This window comes from Melanerpes formicivorus, unplaced genomic scaffold, assembly GCF_026170545.1.
Source record: "Melanerpes formicivorus ecotype bairdi unplaced genomic scaffold, bMelFor1.0.p_v2 SCAF_129, whole genome shotgun sequence".
NCBI classification, from domain to species: domain Eukaryota; kingdom Metazoa; phylum Chordata; class Aves; order Piciformes; family Picidae; genus Melanerpes; species Melanerpes formicivorus.
In genome coordinates, this window is record NW_027142481.1 from 1,201,219 (window position 1) to 1,219,613 (window position 18,395).

At 49.1% G+C, this 18,395-nt stretch overlaps 1 protein-coding gene across 1 annotated transcript in view; it reads right to left on the reverse strand.

Moving 5' to 3' along the window:
- Window positions 1-319: 319 nt before the first annotated feature.
- EDNRA (endothelin receptor type A) overlaps window positions 320-18,395 on the reverse strand; it is a 60,003-nt gene continuing 41,927 nt past the window's right edge. Inside the window, exons 5-8 of the mRNA XM_068168036.1 lie at window positions 13,308-13,460; window positions 6,936-7,069; window positions 5,595-5,703; window positions 320-3,016 (exon numbers count right to left, since the gene is read on the reverse strand). Of these exons, the coding sequence (XP_068024137.1) occupies window positions 2,876-3,016; window positions 5,595-5,703; window positions 6,936-7,069; window positions 13,308-13,460 (537 nt within the window). The 3' untranslated portion in view covers window positions 320-2,875. The remainder of the gene's footprint in view (window positions 3,017-5,594; window positions 5,704-6,935; window positions 7,070-13,307; window positions 13,461-18,395) is intronic.

Genomic DNA, 18,395 nt, shown 5'->3' on the forward strand with positions numbered 1-18,395 from the left:
GTTGGAACTGGCTGAGCCTTGAGGTCCCTTCCAACCCTGACAATTGATTCTATGAATTCAAGCTGCTGAAGGGGAAGCATTGCAACTCAGTTACTGTGACTTGTGAGACAGCTTGAGGATGAAGTGTTCTGGATAAAATTCAGCTAGGGCCCAATTCAATACCATGCTCTTGAGCCCTCCTGCAGAGCACTGGCAAAGAACTGTATTGAGGTTTGTGTAGAGGTGAGCACAGGGCTGCAGGTATTTACACCACGCATATGTATCACGGGGGAGGAAAGCACACACACACACAAGAACCACATCCACCCATTTCAAGGACTTCTTTTTTTTTGGTTTTAATATGCTTTAGAAGGTTTGTGTGAATGTAAACATTTGGGGCACTTGTGCAGCAGAAGTCACTGTAGGCACTAGCATTTTGACCTGGGGAAGGCAAGCATGCAGGATGATATCTTTCCCTGGAACGTTAACGGATGTTTATAAAGGAGTGGAATTTTAATTGCTGCTCCTTAGCCCAGCAGCAGAGATGCTCCAGCTTCCCTAGCAGATTTGTGCATGAGGCATATTATATATGACACCACACTGCTAATTTTCCACTGCTTATTAAAAGTTTTTGGAGCCAAACTAGGAATCATAGAATCACCTGGTTGGAAAAGACCTTTTGAAGATCAAGTCTAACCGTGACTGAACATCACAGTATGAGCTTCAACAAGGCCAAATGCCAGGTCCTGCACTTGGGTCACAACAACCCCAAGCAATGCTCCAGGCTTGGCACAGTGTGGCTGGAAAGCTGCTGGCAGAAAGGGACCTGGGGGTTCTAACGGACAAGCAGCTGAATAGGAGCCAGCAGCGTGCCCAGTTGGCCAAGAAAGCCAAAGGCATCCTGGCTGGGATTAGAAATGCTGTGTCCAGCAGGAGCAGGGAGGGGATTGTCCCCTGGTACTTGGCTCTGGTGAGGCCACACCTGGAGTATTGTGTCCAGTTTTGGGCACCTCAATACCAGAGAGATGTGGAGGTTCTGGAGCCAGTGCAGAGGAGGGCAAGGAAGCTGTGAAGGCCCTGGAGAATAAATCTGATGAGGAGAGACTGGAGGAGCTGGGGATGGTTAAGTTGAAAAAGAGGATGCTGAAGGGAGACCTCATTGCTGTCTACAAGTACCTGAAAGGCTGTTGTAGAGAGGCTGGTACTGGTCTCTTCTCACAGGAAGTTAGTGATAGAACAAGAGGGAATGGCCTCAAGCTGCCACTGGGGAGGTTTAGACTGGACATTAGGAAACATTATTCCCAGCAAGAGTGGTCAGGCATTGGAATGTGCTGCCCAGGAAGGTGGTGGATTCACCAACCCTGGATGTATTTAAAGGTCAAAGAGGGGATTGGATGTGGCACTTGGTGCCATGGTTTAGTCATGAGGTCTGTGGTGATGGGTTGGACTTGATGATCTTTGAGATCTCTTCCAACCTTGGTGATTCTGTGATTCTGTGGATGTGGTGCTTGGGGATATGGTTCAGGGGTGAACCTTGTAGAGTCAGGTTAATGGTTGGACTTGGTGATCCTGAGGATCTTTTCCAACCTGAATGTTTCTGTGCCTCTGTGATCTCCCTGTGTACAACTGTAAGAACCAAATCCCTTGCAGTGCAACCATACTGGATCAAACAAATAAGTCAATCAGTGGTTTGCAATCAGTATTCTGTCTATATTTTCATAGCATTTGCATGGTTAACAATGTTGGTCATCTATTAAACCCCATTAAAACCTTTGAATGTTGGGAGAGGAAGGCAAAGAGCTCTGTAAGCATAAGGCACATCCAGCTGGGTGGCACTTGCCCAGTCCTGCACTCACTGTAACTTCACGTTCACAACGTGTAGGTAAACGCTGTGGGTAGCTGCTATGACAACAACCACCTTCTCTGAACTCCTTGGACAGCTTTAGTAATGTTCCACTGTGTTCCACTGATCCTCCTTGCCACTCTTGATTTCACACAGCTATAGTCTAAATAGATGAATAGGTTCCTATGGTTTAAGTATTAACATGGCAGGTTAATTGAAAACACATCGTTAAGGTGCCCCTTCTGTGGGCATCTCTCATCCTTTCTTTGCTGATATAGAATATGTTTATTGTGCTGACTTTGTACAAAGCATTAGAATAAATAACACAGTAGAGTACTGCATTATTAATACCTTTTTTTCCCCCCCCTTCTCTTTTGGTATTAATCTGTGTTTAAGTGCCAAATGTTGATGCTGCTTTAAATGGTCTCTTCCTGATTTTGCGTACTGAAGTGCTACAAATGTGAACTGCCCAGTTCATGTCCTGACCCACTGCAATGCAAGGAAAGAAAATACTGGTGTGGACCAAAGTCTTTTCCAATGTCAAAACCTGAACAACCACAACAACAACAACATGCAAAACATACTGGTGTATGGAATATATCCACTGCACAAATAAAGAGTTAAAAGACAAATGGGCAGAGAGGAAATACAGTCACAGAGAGATTCCATGTGGATATCTTCTGAAAGACTCCAGAGTGATTAATTCTAGGTGATAATCAGGTAATAAGATTATATTGTACCAGTCACAGACACTGGACAGTTCCTGCTTGGTTCAGAAGAGCAAACCACCTGTGCAGTTCAGGTCAGTTCTTTGGTGTCACAATCCCACCCATATCGCTTTCAGAGGCAGAGTTACCATCCAGTGCATCTCAGTTCACAGAACATCACAGTTAGCATCAGTCAATCTGCTCAGTCACCTCTAGAATTAGGCACAAGGGTGCGCAGCTCTGAACTGATTCTGGCACAGTCACTGGGCTTCCTGTTGAAATAGCTTTGTTGTGACTTTGTTTCTTCCTCCTTTTGATTCTGAAGTGGCATCAGAGTCCTCACTTTTCAGTTTATGCTGTCTTTATGGCTGCTTCGATCTGTGTTGTGATTGTTTAGTTCTTGATTTTTCCACTGGATGCTTGTTCCGTTCATGGGCACTGAAGTCACTAGACTCTTAGACTGGGAGCAGCAGCAGCAAAGGCAGGACTGGAGATAAATAAATAAGCAAACAAATAAATGAGTCACAGAAGGAAAAGCCCCCATTCACACAAATCTCTCAAATTCTGTGCAGATTGCCAACCCTGGTGTTTTATTTTTGTCAGTCAGAACTATCCAAATGATTCTGGCTGAGGGGAGTGATATCACAGTATCACAGTATCACAGTACCACCAAGGTTGGAAGCGACCTCGAGGATCATCAAGTCCAACCTGTCACCACAGACCTCATGACTAAACCATGGCACCAAGTGCCACATCCAATTCCCTCTTGAACACCTCCAGGGATGGGAACTCCACCACGTCCCTGGGCAGCACATTCCAATGGCTAACAACTCTCTCAGTGAAGAACTTTCTCCTCACCTCCAGCCTAAACCTCCCCTGGTGCAGCTTGAGACTGTGTCCTCTTGTTCTCGTGCTGGTTGCTTGAGAGAAGAGTCCAACTCCCTCCTGGCTACAACCTCACTTCAGGTAGTTGTAGAGAGCAATGAGGTCTCCCCTGAGCCTCCTTTTCTCCAGGCTAAACAATCCCAGCTCCCTCAGCCTCTCCTCACAGGGTTGTGCTCGAGGCCTCTCCCCAGCCTTGTTGCCCTTCTCTGGACACCTTCAAGTGTCTCAATGTCCTTCTTAAACTGAAGGGCCCAGAAGTGGACACAGGACTCAAGGTGTGGCCTAACCAATGCAGATCTGGTACAGGGGCAGAATGACCTCCCTGCTCCTGCTGGCCACACTGTTCTAGCTGCCCTAGAAGTGATAGCTGCACTTGGGCAAATATTTTCTCCTAGGATATAAACAATTCCTGTGGTTAAGTATCACAAGCATAGAAAATCTGGCTCAGCCTGTGCCTCTTATCTAAGAAAAACTTTCACAGTATCAGAAGGGAAATGTTGTTTGACCAAGGTAAATAGATTGAGACCTGACAGAACCAGATACATAAAGTGAGAGTTGGGTTGGTTTTTTTCCCTCTCTGCACTTCATACTTGGGGATCAGAATGTTGCTTAGCATGGAGGGGAAAAGAGGGAAGTTCCTCAGCCTCTGACTTGGGTTTCTTCACACATCTTGGAAGAAGATAAAATCATTTAGGGAAAAGGGACAAGGAATATATTGAGGTGAAGAATTTTTCACAGGAATGGCAGGTTCTTGAAGATCACACTCCCTGGTTCTTCTCAGGCAGGAAGATTCAGCTGTGTCTTCTGGAAGGAGGAGAAAGGATTCCTCATCTCCCCTCCCTTCACAAGAAAAAAAGTACTGACTAATTCTGCTTTAGGGGGAAGAGTTTGGGCCTCAGGGAGGCAATGGCAGTAACAGCAGTAGATCCATGACTGCTCAGAGAGTGTTGCAGAGAGGTAAAGCCAGACTGAAGTTATATACACTATTTATCTAGGGGTGGCTGTGTTAGGCCACACCTTGAGTCCTGTGTCCAGTTCTGGGCTCCTCGATTTAAGATGGACATTGAGACACTTGAACGTGTCCAGAGAAGGGCAATGAGGCTGAGGAGGGGTTTGGAGCATAGCCCTGTGAGGAGAGGCTGAGGGAGCTGGGGTTGCTTAGCCTGGAGAAGAGGAGGCACAGGGGAGACCTCATTGCTCTCTACAGCTACCTGAAAGGAGGTTGTAGCCAGGTGGCACTTGGTTTCTTCTCCTAGGCAAGCAGCAACAGAACAAGAGGACACAGTCTCAAGCTGCACCAGGGGAAGTTTAGGCTCAAGGTGAGGAGAAAGTTCTTCCCAGAAAGAGTGATTTGCCACTTGAATGAGCTGCCCAGGGAGGTGGTGGAGTCCCCATCCCTGGAGGTGTTCAAAAAGGGATTGGATGTGGCACTTGAAGCCATGGTTTAGTTAGTCATGAGGGGTTAGGTAATAGGTTGAACTTGCTGATCTCTGAGGTCTTTTCCAACCTGGTTGATTCTATGATTTTCTTTCATCCTGTATTGCCTTTATTGGGTGAATCATAGAATCATGGAATTGTTTTGGCTGGAAAAGACCAACCATCAGGTTAAGACTACTGTGGCCATTAAAGCATGCCTGAAGAGGCACAGTGTCACCTGGAAAGTATTTTAGTCTGAAAATGTGCTTCCATGTGTAGGAACTGGAAAAATGGAGGTAAAAGCCATCAGGCAAATATAAATGCCAAAGCCAACTCAGGTGCCTGCCTTGGTTTTCCAGCCTGAAAGTTTTAGTCATTCAAGGGGACTGTTGAAGTGCTGGCAGCTTGGGGTCCCATGTATGTGTTCTTTGTCTTCATCTGGAGTGGGAAAGAGCAACCAAATTCTATTTCATGCCCATGTCACATGCAGATAAGTAGCACTCACACGAGCATGTCTGTCTCAGCTTACATGTTTACACATCAGGACTGTGTCAACCTTAGTTACTGGTTTAGCATTTCAGATAAAGGGGATAGTGCCACTTCCAGTTTGGAATGTGAGCTATGTGAGCTGCTAGCTGGTGAACCAGGCAGGTTAGAATCTTTCATTCCTTCCCCCCGCTCCCCAACTGCTAAAAATAGGTAACAGCTAAGAGGTTTAATACAGTTCATTAACTGGGCATAAAACCTGACAGAGAAGATCTTACCTGGAAACAGTTCTTGAACTTCTTGCTCACAAAATACAGAGCTATTGGGTTTATACAAGAGTTCATGGTGGCCAGGTTGATGCTGATATAATCCAATGGCAGCAGGAAACTAGGCAGCAGAAGAGAAAGGAAAGCATTTAAACTGCTCATATGCTGTAGAAGCATCCCTGCTCTCTGTGGTTACAGTCTCTTCTGTCACCGACACAAGTTCTCCCTTTCCTAACTCCCAGCTGTATAACACACTGTGCCAGGTGTATAATAACCCATCTCACAGAAGTGCACAAAAGTCAGAGGAATGGTGGCAGACAACACTTATGGAAACCACAGAATGCTAGGGACCAGAAGGGACCTTGAAAGCTCAGCCTGTCCAATCCCCCTGCCAGAGAAGGATCACTCAGGAGCACATGCAGGTGGGTCTTGAATATCTCCAGAGAGGGACACTCCCCAACTCCCCTGGGCAGCCTGTTCCAGTGTTCTGTCACCTCACAGGGAAAAAAACTTTTCCCCATGTTTGCATGGAACTTCCTCTGCCTCAGCTTCCACCACTGCCCCTTGTGCTGGCATTGGGCATCCCCCAGCAGAGCCTGGCTCCAGCCTCTGGGCACTCACTCTACACATCTTTATCAACATGAATGAGGTCACCTCTCAGGCTCCTCCTCTCCAAGCTTCAGAGCCCTCAGCTCCCTCAGGCTCTCCTTTAAGGAAGATGTTCCACTCCCTTAATCATCTTTGTGGCTCTGCGCTGGACTCTCTCAAGCAGTTCCCTTCGGTCCTTCTTGAACTGCGAGGCCCAGAACTGGACACAATATTCTAGATGTTGCCTCACCAGGGCAGAGTAGAAGGGGAGGAGAACCTCTCTCAACCTACTAACCTCAGCCCTTCTAATCCACCTCAGGATGCCCTTGGCCTTCTTGGCCACCAGAGCACATTGCTGGCCCATGGTCAACCTCCCATCCACCAGGACCCCCAGGTCCTTTTCCCCTTCGCTGCTCTGCAGCAGGTCAGTCCCCAACCTGGGGTTGATCTTTCCCAGATACAAGCCTCTCCCCTTGCCCTTCTTGAACATCATTCAATTTCTCCCTGCCCAACTCTCAGCCTGTGTAAGCCTGGCTGCGTGGCAGCACAACCTTCTGCTGCCACCCCTTCAAAACTGAAGCCCCTGAAAACGGGCAGAGCCGGAAAGCCATAACATAACGTTTGCTCTGCACACACCACCGTGACATTCCTCACATCAACTCCCAAGTGCCTGGCAGGCCTTTTTTTCTTTTCTTTTCTGTCTTTTTCCTTTCTTTTCTGTTTTTAAGTAGCATAAAAGAGTGATTGAGACAGAAACTGAAGTACCTGAGCAGTTCACATCTGCCGGGGTCTCTCTCGTTGTAAACCATTTTCTTCAGGATTCGGCTCAAGTGGAGGGGGAACCAGCAAAGAGCAAAAATCACTACTAAGCAGAAAACTGTCTTGGCAACTTCTCGTCTCTGCAAAAGAGAAGGAAAGGTAACTCTCACCTGAGAGCCTCATTGGTGCTGCTAGGTGATTGTAGCAGAGTGATGTGGTCAGCAAAGAAACCTGGCTAAAGGCGGAGTCACCGTCCCTGGGGGTGTTCAAGAGGGGATTGGACGTGGCGCTTGGTGCCATGGTTTTTAGTCATGAGGTGTTGGGTGACAGGTTGGACTTGATGATCTTTGAGGTCTTTTTCAGCCTTATTGATTCTATGAAAGCAGGCAAGGATTCCCAAAGTGCAGCTTCCAGGCTTCCTGATGTCCCTGAACTGTTTTGTTTGGGTTTTAATTCTTCTTCTTCTTCTCCTTTTTGTAATGTGACATGTCATCTTCTTGATCGTCATTCTCAGCAGAACCTGCCCATCACTGAGACTGCAGCAGCTGCTGGAACACATTGCCAGGATACTCTAGATGTCAGCCAAGGAAAATCCGCTGCTGGGCTTTCCTGAAACCCATTACTTTCCCACAGGATCACAGGATGTTAGGGGTTGGAAGGGACCTCAAGAGATCATTGAGTCCAACCCCACTACCAGAGCAGGACCATAGAATCCAGCACAGGTCACACAGGAATACATCCAGATGGGTCTTGAAAGTCTCCAGAGAAGGAAACTCCACAACCTCTCTGGGCAGCCTGTTCCAGTGCTCTGTGAGCCTCACAGGGAAGAAGTTCCTCCTCATGTTGAAGTGGAACCTTCTGTGCTGTAGTTTATATCCATTGCCCCTTGCCCTATTCCAAGGTGCAACTGAGCAGAGCCTGTCTCCTCCTTCTTGACTCCCAGCCCTCAGATATTTCTAAACATTTATTAAATCCCCTCTCAGTCTTCTCTTCTCCACACTAAACAGCCCCAGGGCTCTCAGCCTGTCCTCATCAGGCAGTGCTCCAGTCCCTTCATCATCCTTGTACACCTCCCTTGGACTCTCTGGAGTTGATCTCTGTCCAAAATGCAATGTTCCAGGTGTGGCCTCACCAGGGCCTCGTTATTCCTGCATGCTGGATTTGCTTCTGACACTCCCTTAGATAACCTCCTTCCTTCAGAAACATGCATTATCTGCCAGAAAAACTTGGGAACTGGGATCACACTTCCTTGATAAACCACATTCCTGATGTGGGGCAATCTGTAATCCTAAGGCACCAAAGTCAGCTGGCAGTAAAAGTTCCATTCAGCCACTGTGGTGCCTAATCACAATCCTTCACAGAGAGAGTTGTTAGCTGTTGGAATGTGCTGCCCAGGGAGGTGGTGGAGTCCCCATCCCTGGAGGTGTTCAAGAGGGGATTGGACATGGCACTTGGTGCCATGGTTTAGTAGTCATGGGGTGTTGGGTGACAGGTTGAACTTGATGATCTTTGAGGTCTCTTCCAACCTTATTGATTCTATGATTCTATGAATCAAGATGTCAGATTCTCTCTGGTCTATCATTATGTATTTAATATGCAGCCTGGACAGAAAGGGCTACTGCAGAGCAGAGTTACTTGGCTATGAGCTCCTTGCTCTGTGATGTTGATGTTCCTAAGTGAGTAGGTCCTCTGCAAACAAGGTTTCAGAACTGTCTGTATTGCAGGTTGATCTCATAATGCTTAGAGCAGGAAGTCATTTCAGTTTAATAGATATTTGATGTGGCTCTCGAGATTTACAGATGTTTTGGTGGACTTTTTGACCCCATACCAGTGGGGTTTGGTAGGCATGTGATAAAGAGAAGCAGACAGAGGGGTAAGAATAGCCACTTCTCAAAGTGCCACTGGGCTGTGACACTAACAAGCACTGCAAGGCTGCTCTGTCATGAAAAAGTCAAATGTGTGGATAGATTAAATCTTGTTAGGCTTGGAGTGTGACTGGTGTGGTTTCCTCTTTCTTATAAGAGCAGTCTTCATCAGAGCACAAAAAGAATCATGCCTAGATATGAATGTGGGATAGGCTGGAGGGAGGGAAGGGAGGAAGTGAGGGAGGGAAGTGGGGAGGAAGGGAAGACAGAAGGGAGGGAAGAAGGGTGGAAGAGAGGAAGGGAGGAAGGGAGAAAGGGAGGGAAGAAGGAAGGGAGAAAGGGAGGGAGGGAGAAAGGGAGGGAGGGAAGAAGGAAGGGAGAAAGGGAGGGAGGGAGAAAGGGAGGGAGGGAGAAAGGGAAGGAGGGTAGATGGGACAAAGGAAGGAAGGAAGGAAGGAAGGAAGGGGGGGAGAAAGGGAGAAAGGGAAAGAGGAAAGAAGGGAGGGAGAAAGAGAGGAAGGGAGAAAGAGAGGAAGGAAGAAAGGGAGGAAGGGAGAAAGGGAAGGAGAGAGGGAAGAAGGAAGGAAGGAAGGAAGGAAGGAAGGAAGGAAGGAAGGAAGGAAGGAAGGAAGGAAGGAAGGAAGGAAGGAAGGAAGGAAGGAAGGAAGGAAGGAAGGAAGGAAGGAAGGAAGGAAGGAAGGGAGGGAGGGAGAAAGGGAGGGAGAAAGGGAGGAAGGGAGAAAGAGAGGAAAGGAGAAAGAGAGGAAGGGAGAAAGAGAGGAAGGGAGAAAGAGAGGAAGGAAGAAAGAGAGGAAGGAAGAAAGGGAAGGAAGGAGGGAAGGAGAGAGGGAAGGAGGGAGGAAGGCAGGAAGCAAGCAAGCATTTGGAAATTGTGCCAGAAAGTCATCCTCCAGCACCCAGTTTGAGTAGCTTGCTGGGCAGTGCACATCAGGATAGAGAAGCTGGAGGGTGGATTCCCCCACCCTGTACTTATCATTCCAGCTCTAAGGGGTGGAGTGGTTTGTGCATTGGAGGCCCTGGGAAAAAGTGGAGGATCTGGACAAGGAGAGGATTTTCCACCCTGCCCTGCTCTGGAATGAACCAGCAGAGGAGGAACCTCTGCGAGAAGTGGCTGTGCTGCAAGGGGACTTGCTGTAGGGCTTCAAATCAGTGGATGTGGAATTTGAAGGGAAGAGTGGGGTTTGAGGGGCTGCCATTAACACAGGGGGAAAGCCACAGATTGGTTTTCAACGTTTCAGTTAGGAATTAAACGTCAGACAGCGCTGCAAAAACAGCGAAGGGAGATCTGACAGCTGCGTGAGTGGCCTTGCTCTGTGCTCACTTGTTTGTGCTGTTCTCCTGCTGCCCTTCTGAAAGCAGCCACAGCAGTGGAGCTGCAAACCATGCAATAACCCCAGGGGAAAAAAAAAGAGATACAGTATTAAATCCACTCTGATCTAACCCAGGTTATTCTACCACTGCTTCCTGTATGAAACTGAAAGTTGCCTATCAAAGTGTGCCGAAAGCAGGGAAGGACCCACGGAGCTGCATCTTCAGGAAGGAAAAGAAGCATGGTTTCGGCAAATCTTTGTAGTTCAGTTTCAAAGCATTTAGCTAGCAGTGCTTGGAGGTTAAAGAGCAGGGAAGCACAACTGTCATGCATACTTCAGGCAAGAAAGAAGCTGGCTACTTCCCTGAGCAGGCTGTCTTCAAAGCCTCCTTGTGCTATGGTTTCCGCTTGTGTTCTGAGTTTGGGTGAATAGCTTAACATCATCACAGGGTCATCAAATTGTTAGGGTTGGAAGGGAACTCAAGGATCAGCCACTCCCAACCCCACTGCCATGGACAGGGACACCTCACACCAGAGCAGGTTGCTCACAGCCACATCCAGCCTGGCCTTCAAAAGCTCCAGGGATGAGGCTTCCACCACCTCCCTGGGAAACCTGTGCCAGTCTCTCACCACCCTCTTGGGAACAACTTCTTCCTCACAGCCAATCTGAATCTACCCATTTCTTGGTGTTTTCCATCCCCCCCAGTTCCATCGCTCCCTGACACCCTCGAAAATCCCTCCCCAGCTTTCTTGGAGCCCTCTTCAGATCCTGGAAGGCCACAAGAAGGTCTCCTCAGAGCCTTCTCTTCTCCAGACTGAGCAGCCCCAGCTCTCTCATTCTGTCCTCAGAGCAGAGCAGCTCCAGCCCTCTGCTCCTCCTCATGACCCTTCCCTGGACACATTCCAGCACCTCCAGATCCTTCTTCCAACAGAGGCTCCAGAGCTGGCCCCAGAGCTGCAGCTGTGGGCTCAGCAGAGTGGAGCAGAGGGGCAGAATCCCCTCCCTGGCCCTGCTGGCCACACTTCTCTTGCTGCAGCCCAGGCTCTGCTTGGCTCTCTGGGCTGCAAGTGCTCCCTGCTGGCTCCTGTGGAGCTTCTCCTCTCCCAGCACCCCCAAGGCCTTTTCTTCAGGGCTGTTCTCCAGCCAGACCCTGCCCAGCCTATATCAATAACCTCCTTTCCCTTTCAGTCATTTGCTGGGTGCATTTTGAAACGTTTTGTGGTGGGTTGAATTTGCCCCCTCCTCCCAAAAATAACCCATTAAATTGCCAGACTAGCTCAGATGGAAGCAAATGAAACCATATTTACAAGCAAAACTACAATCTAGAATCATGAAATGTGACAGATATGTACAAAGTATACAGCATTTACTTAGATTTACTGCCTATAAACAACATAAGAATCACTGCCCGGGACAAAACCAGGGGGTTACCAACAGCTTCCCCCTCCCTGCTCCTTTCCCTCCCTCTGTACTCAGGACAGGAGAAAGAGAAAGAGCAAGAAAGAGACAGAGCAGAGAATAGTTTATTACTTATCCAGTTCTGGGCCCCTCAGTTTAGGAAAGATGTTGACTTGCTGGAATGTGTCCAGAGAAGGGCAACAAAGTTGGGGAGGGGTCTGGAGCACAGCCCTGTGAGGAGAGGCTGAGGGAGCTGGGGTTGCTTAGCCTGGAGAAGAGGAAGCTCAGGGGAGACCTTCTTGCTGTCTACAACTACCTGAAGGGAGGCTGCAGCCAGGTGGGGGTTGGTCTTTTCTCCCAGGCACCCAGCATCAGAACAAGAGGGCACAGTCTCAAGCTGCACCAGGGGAGGTTTAGGCTGGATATTAGGAAGAAATTCTTCCCAGCAAGAGAGATTGGCCCCTGGGATGTGCTGCCCAGGGAGGTGGTGGAGTCACCATCACTGGAGGTGTTTAAAAAGTGCCTGGGTGAGGCACTCAGTGCCATGGTGTAGTTGATCAGATGGTGCTGGGTGATAGGTTGGACTCGATGATCTCAAAGGTCTTCTCCAACCTGGTTAATTCTTATTCTATCCTATCCTATCCTATCCTATCCTATCCTATCCTATCCTATCCTATCCTATCCTATCCTATCCTATCCTATCCTATCCTATCCTACCCTACCCTACTCTTAGCACTTAGCCAGAACAAAGTGATGCAGCCAAGGTCAGCAAGCTAGCAGAAACACAAACTAGAGCAAAGAAGCTGAAAAGAGAGTTACTTCACACTACCAACTTCATGTTAGTTTTCCAGACCGACTGGGACTATTTAGACCTTATCATTATTTTCCCTTTTGCATCCAATGGCAGTTTATTACCATTCTGCAACTTTCTGTTCAAGATCTGTGGGAAATTTTTCTAGGCACAGCCTAAAACTCTCACACATTTCTAATGTATCACAGTATCCCCAAGGTTGGAAGAGAGCTCAAAGATCATCGAGTCCAACCTGTCACCACAGACCTCATGACTAAACCATGGCACCAAGTGCCACATCCAATCCCCTCTTGAACACCTCCAGGGATGGGGACCCCACCACCTCCCTGGGCAGCTCATTCCAATGGCTAACAACTCTCTCAGTGAAGAACTTTCTCCTCACCTCGAGCCTAAACTTCCCCTGGCACAGCTTGAGACTGTGCCCTCTTGTTCTACCCCCTCCTGGCTACAACCACCTTTCAGGTAGTTGTAGAGGGCAATGAGGTCTCCCCTGAGCCTCCTCTTCTCCAGGCTAAACAATCCCAGCTCCCTCAGCCTCTCCTCACAGGGCTGTGCTCAAGGCCTCTCCCCAGCCTTGTTGCCCTTCTCTGGACACCTTTAAGTATCTCAATGTCCTTCCTAAACTGAAGGGCCCAGAACTGGACACAGGACTCAAGGTGTGGCCTAACCAATGCAGAGTACAGGGGCACAAGGACTTCCCTGCTCCTGCTGGCCACACTATTCTTAATGCAGGCCAGGATGCCCTTGGCCTTCTTGGCCCCCTGGGCACACTGCTGGCTCATGTTTAGGCAGCTGTCAATCAGCACCCCCAGGTCCCTCTCTGTTTGGGAGCTCTCAGCCACTCTGCCACCAGCCTGTAGCTCTGCCTGGGGTTGCTGTGGCCAAAGTGCAGCACCTGGCACTTGGACTTGTTGAATGCCATCCCATTTGGTGACCCAAAGAGAGAAGAGCATTGCTGTTCCTAAATGTTTACCTGCTTGAGGTGTTCACTGAGAGCAATTCTCAAGTTGCTGTTTCTCCGGTTTAGCATTTCGCAGGTCATCAGTGTGTAAAAGATGGCAGTGCAGGCCAGGGGCATGCAGAAATAGAAGCCAAACAGCCACCAGTCCTTGGCATCCTTGTAAAACTGTAGGGAAGGAGAAATGAAGACAAAGACAAAAGAGAAGAAGATGTTTCTTATTGTTCACTGTAAAGCACGGCACCACAAATGAACTGAGCTTTCTTGTTGCTGATCTGGTTTGGGGCCACCATGGAGAACAGAAGGCTCCAGGGAGACCTTGTAGAGGCCTTGCAGTACCTAAAAGGGGCCTACAAAATAGCTGGGAAGGGACTTTTTCACAGTATCACAGTATCACAAAGGTTGGAAGAGACCTCGAGGATCATTGAGTCCAACCTGTCACCACAGACCTCATGACTAGACCATGGCACCAAGAGCCACATCCAATCTCCTCCTGAACACCTCCAGGGATGGTGACTCCACCACCTCCCTGGGTTTACAAGGGCTTGTAGTGATAGGATGAGAGAGAATGGCTTTAAGCTTGAGGAGGGCAGATTTAGACTGGAGATTAGGAACAAATTCTTTCCAGTGAGGGTGGGGAGACCCTGGAACAGGTTGCCCAGGGAGGTTGTGGATGCCTCCTGTCTGCAGCTGTTCAAGGTCAAGTTGGCCTTGAGGAACCTGGGCTGGTGGGAGGTACCTCTGCCCATGGCAGGGAGGTTGGAACTGGATGAGCTTGAGGTGCCTTCCAACCCAAACCATTCTATGGCTCTATGAATTATGACATTGTAAACATTTATTTTACCTCACAGATACTCTGCCTGTATAGAATCATAGAATGGTCCTGGCTGGAAGGGACCTCCAAAGGTCATCCAGTTCAACTTACTTGATGGGGTGCTTGGTGCCATGGTTTAGTTGATTAGATAGTGCTGGATGATGGGTTGGACTTGATGATCTCAAAGGTCTCTTCCAACCTGGTCTATTCTATTCTATTCTATTCTATTCTATTCTATTCTATTCTATTCTATTCTATTCTATTCTATTCCATTCCATTCCATTCCATTCCATTCCATTCCATTCCATTCCATTCCATTCCATTCCATTCCCCACAGTCAGCAGGGACATCCCCAACTAGATCAGGCTGCCCAGGGCCTCGTTGAGCCTCACCTTGAATATCTCCAGTGGTGAGGCCTCAACCTGGGCAATTTGTTCCACCACCCTCAGAGTAAAGAACTTCTTCCTGATATCCAATCTAAGTCTGCTTTTCTCCAGCTTAAAGCCATTGCCCCTTCTCCTGTCCCTGCAGGCCTTTGCAAACAGTCTCTCTCCATCCTTCTTGTAGCCCCTCCAGGTTCTGCCAGGCTGCTATTAGGTCTCCCTGGGGCCTTTTCTTCTCCAGGCTGAACACCCCCAGCTCCTTTAGCCTGTCCTTGTAGCAGAGGTGCTCCAACCCCCTGTTCATTTTTGTGGCACTCCTCTGGACCCTCTCCATCAAGTCCATGTCCTTCCTATACTGGGGGCTCCAGATCTGTGCACAGTACTCCAGGTGAAGTCTCACCAGAGCAAAGTGGCAGAATCACCTCTCTGGATGTGCTGGCAGAGCTGTGTTGCAGTCTGGCTTGGGCAGGAGTTAAGGGCTTTTTGGTTGTATTCTCTGAACCTTTACCCTCATCCATGCAAACTGGAATCCACTTTCAGGAAAAAGCCAGGCCAAACTGTGGGCAGTGTCAGCTGGAGATAACAAATCATACTAAAAGCCTGCCTTGGGAAATGGCACTTACCTCCATGGCTTCCCTCCTGAGTCCAAAAAAGGAAAATTCAAAATGCCTTGTGAGTTTAATCACCTTTGGCTGTCAGGGCACAGATTGATAGTTGGTTTGCTTATGTCCTGGGCAGATAGGAGCCACTTCAGAAGTGTTTGTCTGATATATGCAGAGCTTAAGTGGCTTCTAGTGGTATAGTTCCTTTTAACCCTTTGCCTGCCTTTCACCCCTCTTGTGACAGGGCACGAAGGGCCTTAGTATAGTATCATAGTATCAGTCAGGGTTGGAAGGGACCACAAGGATCATCTAGTTCCAACACCCCTGCCATGGGCAGGGACACCCCACACTAGAGCAGGCTGCCCAGAGCCTCATCCAGCCTGGGCTTAAACATCTCCAGGGATGGGGCCCCAACCACCTCCCTGGACAACCCATTCCAGGGCTTCACCACTCTCATGGGGAAGAACTTCCTCCTCACATCTAGCCTGAATCTCCCCACCTCCAGTTTAATTCCATTCCCCCTAGTCCTATCACTACCTGAGATCCTGAGCAGTCCCTCCCCAGCCTTCTTGTAGGCCCCCTTCAGATCCTGCAAGGCCACAATGAGGTCACCTCTGAGCCTTCTCTTCTGCAGACTGAACAGCCCCAACTCCTTCAGTCTGTCCTCACAGGAGAGGTGCTCCAGCCCTCTGCTCATCCTCCTGGCCCTTCTCTGGACACCTTCCAGCACCTCCACATCCCTCTTGTCACAGGGGCTCCAGAACTGGAGGCAGTACTCCAGGTGGGGTCTCCCCAGAGCTGAGCAGAGGGGGAGAATCACCTCCCTTGCGCTGCTGGCCACACATCTCCTGAAGCAGCCCAGGATCTGATTGGCTTTCTGGGCTGCAAGTGCACACTGAGAGCTCCTGGTGAGCTTCTCCTCCACCAGCACACCCAAGTCTCTCTCCTCAGGGCTGCTTTCCAGCCAGTCCCTGCCCAGCCTGGATTTGTGCCTGGGATTGCTTTGACCCAGCTGCAGGACCCTGCCCTTGGTCTTGTTGAACCTCCTGAGGTTGGCTTGTGCCCACCTCTCCAGCCTGTCCAGGTCCCTCTGGCTGGCCTCCCTTCCCTCCAGTGTGTTTGTCCCTCCCCAGCCTTCTTGTAGGCCCCCTTCAGACACTGGAAGGCCACAATAACAAAGCAGCAGTGTTTTGCTGCCTGATTGTAAGCCTTGGCTGGGATTTAGGCTGTGGTTGAAGCGAATGTATTTGTGCATCCCACTGAAAACTGCACTTGACAAAGCGTTTTGGATGACCCTCTCCTATCGATGGTTCTTCCAGAGCCAAGAAAAGATTGCATCTTGGGGGGGGGGGGGGGGTTGTAACTTGGGTGCTCAGCCAAAAGTGTGCCCAGAGAGATGACATCTTAAACACTTCCTGTCTCTGGGCTTTTAGCCACTGGGATGGATGTGTGCTAAAGGGAACCTTCGTTCTCATAATCTTTCCCCAAGCTTGTTTATTCCTGGCGGATGTGCCCCTGCAGCATCACAGTTCCCACACCACAGTGCTAATAGCTGGGGATTACATGAGGCCTGCCTGACAAAGGCCAACTCTTGACAGCATGTTTACATTTCAGACCGAGGAGAGCTAAGCTCTGAATGCTGAAGGGAGAAATAAATGGCAATTAATTGACTGGGATTTATTCCTGTTCATTTGAGGATCCACTTTAGTTACACTAGAGGCCTCACTGTGGCCTGCCAGAAGCTTATGGGGGCCTACAAGAAAGCTGGGGAGGGACTTGTGAGGGTGTCAGGGAGTGATGGGACTGGGGGGGAATGGAAAAAAAACTAGAAGTGGGGAGATTCAGACTGGATGTTAGGAAGAAGTTGTTCCCCATGAGGGTGGTGAGACATATCCTTACAAAGTGACACCTTGTCAGTTTGGGTCAGGTGTTTTCCTCTCTTCCTTCTTCTCTTGAGATGGGCTTTGCATGTCCAGGTGGCTGACAGAAGGACAATGAGGCTGGTGAGAGGTCTCCAGCACAAGCCCTATGAGGAGAGGCTGAGGGAGCTGGGGTTGCTTAGCCTGGGGAAGAGGAGGCTCAGTGGAGACCTTGCTGCTCTCTACAACTACCTGAAGGTAGATTGTAGCCAGGAGGGAGTTGGTCTCTTCTCCCAGGCAACCAGCACCAGAACAAGAGGACACAGTCTCAAGCTGCACCAGGGGAAGTTTAGGCTTGAGGTGAGGAGAAATTTCTTCCCAGAAAGAGTAATTTGCCATTGGGATGTGCTGCCCAGGGAGGTGGTGGAGTCACCATCCCTGGAGGTGTTCAAGAGGGGATTTGATGTGGCACTTGTAGCCATGTTTTATTTGTCAGGAGGTGTTAGGTATTAGGTAATAGGTTGGACTTGATGATCTCTGAGGTCTTTTCCATCCTGGCTGGTTCTATGACACTGGAACAGTTTGCCCAGGGAGGTGGTGGAAGCCTCATCCCTGGAGGTTTTTAAGGTCAGGCTGGATGTGGCTGTGAGCAACCTGATGTAGTGAGGTGTCCCTGCTCCTGGCAGGGGGGGTTGGAACTGGCTGAGCCTTGAGGTCCCTTCCAACCCTGACAATTCTCTGATTCTACAATTTACTAATGAAAAGGGAATGCTTTGGATTTCTCTCTCTGGCCTAACGCAGCTGCTTGCAGAGCTTGCTGATTTAGAGTCTGCTGCTGGTATCTAGACCACAGCCTCACCCCACAGGACAGTCTGAATTGTGTTTCTGTGGGAGTGTTAGGCTGTGCTTCCTTCTCCTCCCTCTCTGTGTGAGGAGGGGCTCTGCTCTGCTGCACAGCTGCACTGTTCCTTGGGGGGGGCAGAATTTCCTCCACCGGGAAGAGAGCTTCTGCCATCTTAAACCCAGAAAACAATATGCCTCCTGCTTAAAGAGTTTGCACCGAGGGGAAATTGAATTGCCACCCCTTCTGCAGAGAGAAGGATTGCAAATGCACGGAGACAATTGTCTTTTCCATAGCCAATTCCTCCAAGTCAGACTAGAATCATATTTACTGGGCAGCACATGGCAAAATGTGGACTGTGTGAATCCACACTCCATTTACAAGGCAAGCTTTCTGCCACGTCAGCCTGCCAGCTTTGTACCAAGCAGAGGGTCACAGAAGAGCTCTGTGTCCCAGTCCTGAGCAAGGCAGCAGCTCTGGGTGAGGCCTTGGCTGTGTTAAAGTTCTAAAAGCCTACATGAAGAAATGTCTGTAAATGATTAATTGTGGAATCTGGGTTTCACAAAGCTTACATCAAAGCCCCCAGTTGGGTTGATTTAAGAGA